This window comes from Eurypyga helias, unplaced genomic scaffold (genome assembly GCF_000690775.1).
Source record: "Eurypyga helias isolate BGI_N326 unplaced genomic scaffold, ASM69077v1 scaffold12230, whole genome shotgun sequence".
In the NCBI taxonomy this organism is placed as follows: domain Eukaryota; kingdom Metazoa; phylum Chordata; class Aves; order Eurypygiformes; family Eurypygidae; genus Eurypyga; species Eurypyga helias.
The window spans coordinates 24,400-27,220 of record NW_010226327.1 but is presented as its reverse complement, the minus strand read 5'-3'; the positions used below and the strand labels follow the sequence as shown (position 1 = coordinate 27,220).

The following is a 2,821-nucleotide window of genomic DNA, read 5'->3' as shown; positions in this document are numbered from 1 at the left end:
AGCAGCCGGCTGAACCTCGTCCTGCCCAAACGCCAGCTCGTCCTTCACGTGGGTAACGAGTAGGTGATGACCTGGGAAGGAGAGGAGTTTGGGCAGTGGGAGTGTGACAGCTGGTGCCATGTCTGTGCGGTGTGGTTCTTCAGCGTGTAGAAAGGCTCAGGTCTTAAAATCCTGGCTTTTGCACCTCTACCAGTGGGAGGTTAATCCCCAGCACAAGTAAAATACGCTGCTAACCTGCCTTAAAATCGGAGGGTGGAGCTGTGCTCCCAGCTTCCCCAAAAGAGCAAGTGCCTGTAAGCAGTGGATGTGCTGGTTTTGGCTGGGGCAGAGTGCCTTGTCCTCCCTCGTGTCAGGAGGTCGTCTCTGCCGTGTCTGTGCCGTTCTTATGTGGAATGTGCAGGCCGGAACTGTTGGCTAGGCCGGAGGGTTGTGCAACCCGCCCGTGAAACGATCAGCAGTCTCTCACGGCTGAATTTCCTGTTGAAGTTTGAAGAACAAGGTGCCGTGGAGTGAAATGAGATGTTTTCTCATGCTCTTCATTTGTTCTGTTCCATTGCAGGAGAGTCTCCCCCGCAACAGTGGCCAGTCCTTACGCATAAAGACAGAAGCACTGCTCCACCGGTCAGGAGCCTGTATGATGGCTTGCCCGGTCCTAGACTTGGATCAAGGGTTCTGACCTCAGGAAGCCCAGTAAGTGGTGTAGGTATTGGCCTGTTCTTAGCAGAAGGTGTGAGGCAGCGTACTGCTTCAGTGAATTCTTCAGCTCGGTTGTGTAAACTGCTGTAGCAAAATGACTGGGGAGTCTTCAGCTCGTGCTGCTGCTCAGCCTGGGTGTTTGGTGGGACTGTTCCGTGTGAGAGCTGCGGCCGTGGAGCTGTCTCCTGTCATTACTGCTCTTCCCTGCTGGAGACAATCAGAAATGCAGTTCGTGCCTTTGCTCTGCTTTGTCCCTGGCAATGGAGACTCGTTGCAGCTTTTCACCGTCTTGTGAGTGTACTGGGCTGATTGCCGGAGGGGTCCAAGCAGGAGTTCTCTTTTCTGTTAGCGGGCAATAGAGGCACTTTCCTGACACAGAAGGCATTTTGTGCTGATTAAATTATCTAACTTAAGGCAAACAGTTAATGTTCTTGCTTGATGCTGAAGTTCCCTGGAATGACCTCCTCTGCTCTGAGAAGTGTACCTGTAAGAGTGATTTGTTACTGTCTGCATTTTCATCTAGGCCAGCTCTTCTCTGACACGGAGCCCAGTGCTTGGAGCTGCGTCATCAACTCCTGGAACAGGTCGGTGTCCTGTCAAAACACAGAATCTATTTTGTTTCTGCTTTCCTTAATGCGCAGTCACCATCACTGGTCAAGAGTGGTGCTCCAGACCCTTCCCCAGCTCGGCTGCCCTTGTCTGGACACACACAGCACCTCAATGTCTTTCTTGGGGGCCCAGAAATGAAGCCAGGATTGGAGGTGCTGCCTCACCAGGGCCCAGTGCAGAGGGATGATCCCTGTCCTGGTCCTGCTGGCCACACTGTTCCAGCATGTTCAGAAGGGTCCTAACTTGTGTAGGAACCCACGGCTTCTTGCGAAGCTTAAGCCTGCCTCTTGTTCCTCTCTGGCCTCTGTATCCAGCTGCTGGTGTTCAGAGGTCAAGGAGAAAACTATTGCTCGTCATAAGAGTTCCTGACACGCTTTCAGACTTACTGGATTGACTTACTGTTGGCCTGTGTCTGCAGTGAAATGTCCATCACACTCTTCCATATGCAACTGAATTGCTTGATACTGAATTTATTTCTACTATAGGCTCTTCAGCTTATCTGTTTTGCCAGAGTAATTTGTTAAACAAGGCCATTTCAATTTAACAGCTTCAAGGATGTTCAGTCCGGCAAGTGTTGGGCAGCCTCGGAAGATGCCTCTATCCTCTGCTCAGCTGGATCCTTTTATACTCAGGGTGCTGCCCTGACTTCCAAGGATCAACTGGATGCCACGTGGGTGACTGTATTTGGGTAAGTTGATTTCCAGAGTATCAGACAAACCGTGGGTGAACTCTCTGCGCCGTATGCACAGAAGTACTTGGGCTGTTGTCTGGCGTTCCTGGGTTCTGCAGGAGATGCAACTGTGGTGAAAGCCAGCAAAGGCAGCGATTTTAGCGAAGCGCCTCACCTTCAGCTACGCGCTCCTCATTTTTGTTGTTGTTAGAAAGGCAACATTCTACCGCTGAGGTGTGTGCTGAAGTAAAAATGCGTGGAAGATAATATTCCTCAAGTCGCTGCTTCTGAAACGTCACTAAGACACTGGTGTCTCCTGGATTTCTGGACACCCTTCCTAGGCTTGTATTTCAGCACCAGAATTCTTAAGCTGCTCAGAGTGATTTTTGGAGTTTTTTTTCTGTCTTTCAGGTTTACTCAGGCATCAGCGTCATATATTCTTCTACAGTTTGCTCAGTATGGGAACATACTAAAGCATGTGATATGTCTTACTTGGACACTTTTTTCTGAAAACAGTCTGCTTCCTTCTTTAAAAGGCTAAATGTCACCATTGTCACTTATTCTCATGCAGATGTCCAACAGAGGCAACTGGATGCATATCCAGATCAGTCCAAGCTTCAACGCCAGAGAGCCTCGAGCAAAGACGGAAAGATTTTTGGTGGCTCCATCATGATTGGTGTCAAGCCGTGTATAGACAGAGTAAGTGAACAGCTGCTTTTCTTTACATCCAAGGCCTTCTGCTTTTGGGCTCCCTCTTTATTTTCCCTGACCTCTTCCACTGTTTTCTCTTTGATTTGCAAAGCATAGCTAGTTCCATTCTGTAGGGACAGTTTCTTATACCTTACC

General features: G+C 49.4%; 1 protein-coding gene across 1 annotated transcript in view; it reads left to right on the top strand.

The window, feature by feature from the left end:
* Positions 1-519: 519 nt before the first annotated feature.
* The window catches only part of LOC104510439 (nucleoporin NUP53-like), a gene marked incomplete at its 3' end in the record, with an annotated part of 4,560 nt that continues 2,258 nt past the window's right edge, over positions 520-2,821 (top strand). Inside the window, 7 exon segments of the mRNA XM_010152691.1 lie at positions 520-690; positions 1,220-1,280; positions 1,853-1,924; positions 1,927-1,993; positions 2,387-2,453; positions 2,547-2,577; positions 2,580-2,674. Of these exon segments, the coding sequence (XP_010150993.1) occupies positions 520-690; positions 1,220-1,280; positions 1,853-1,924; positions 1,927-1,993; positions 2,387-2,453; positions 2,547-2,577; positions 2,580-2,674 (564 nt within the window).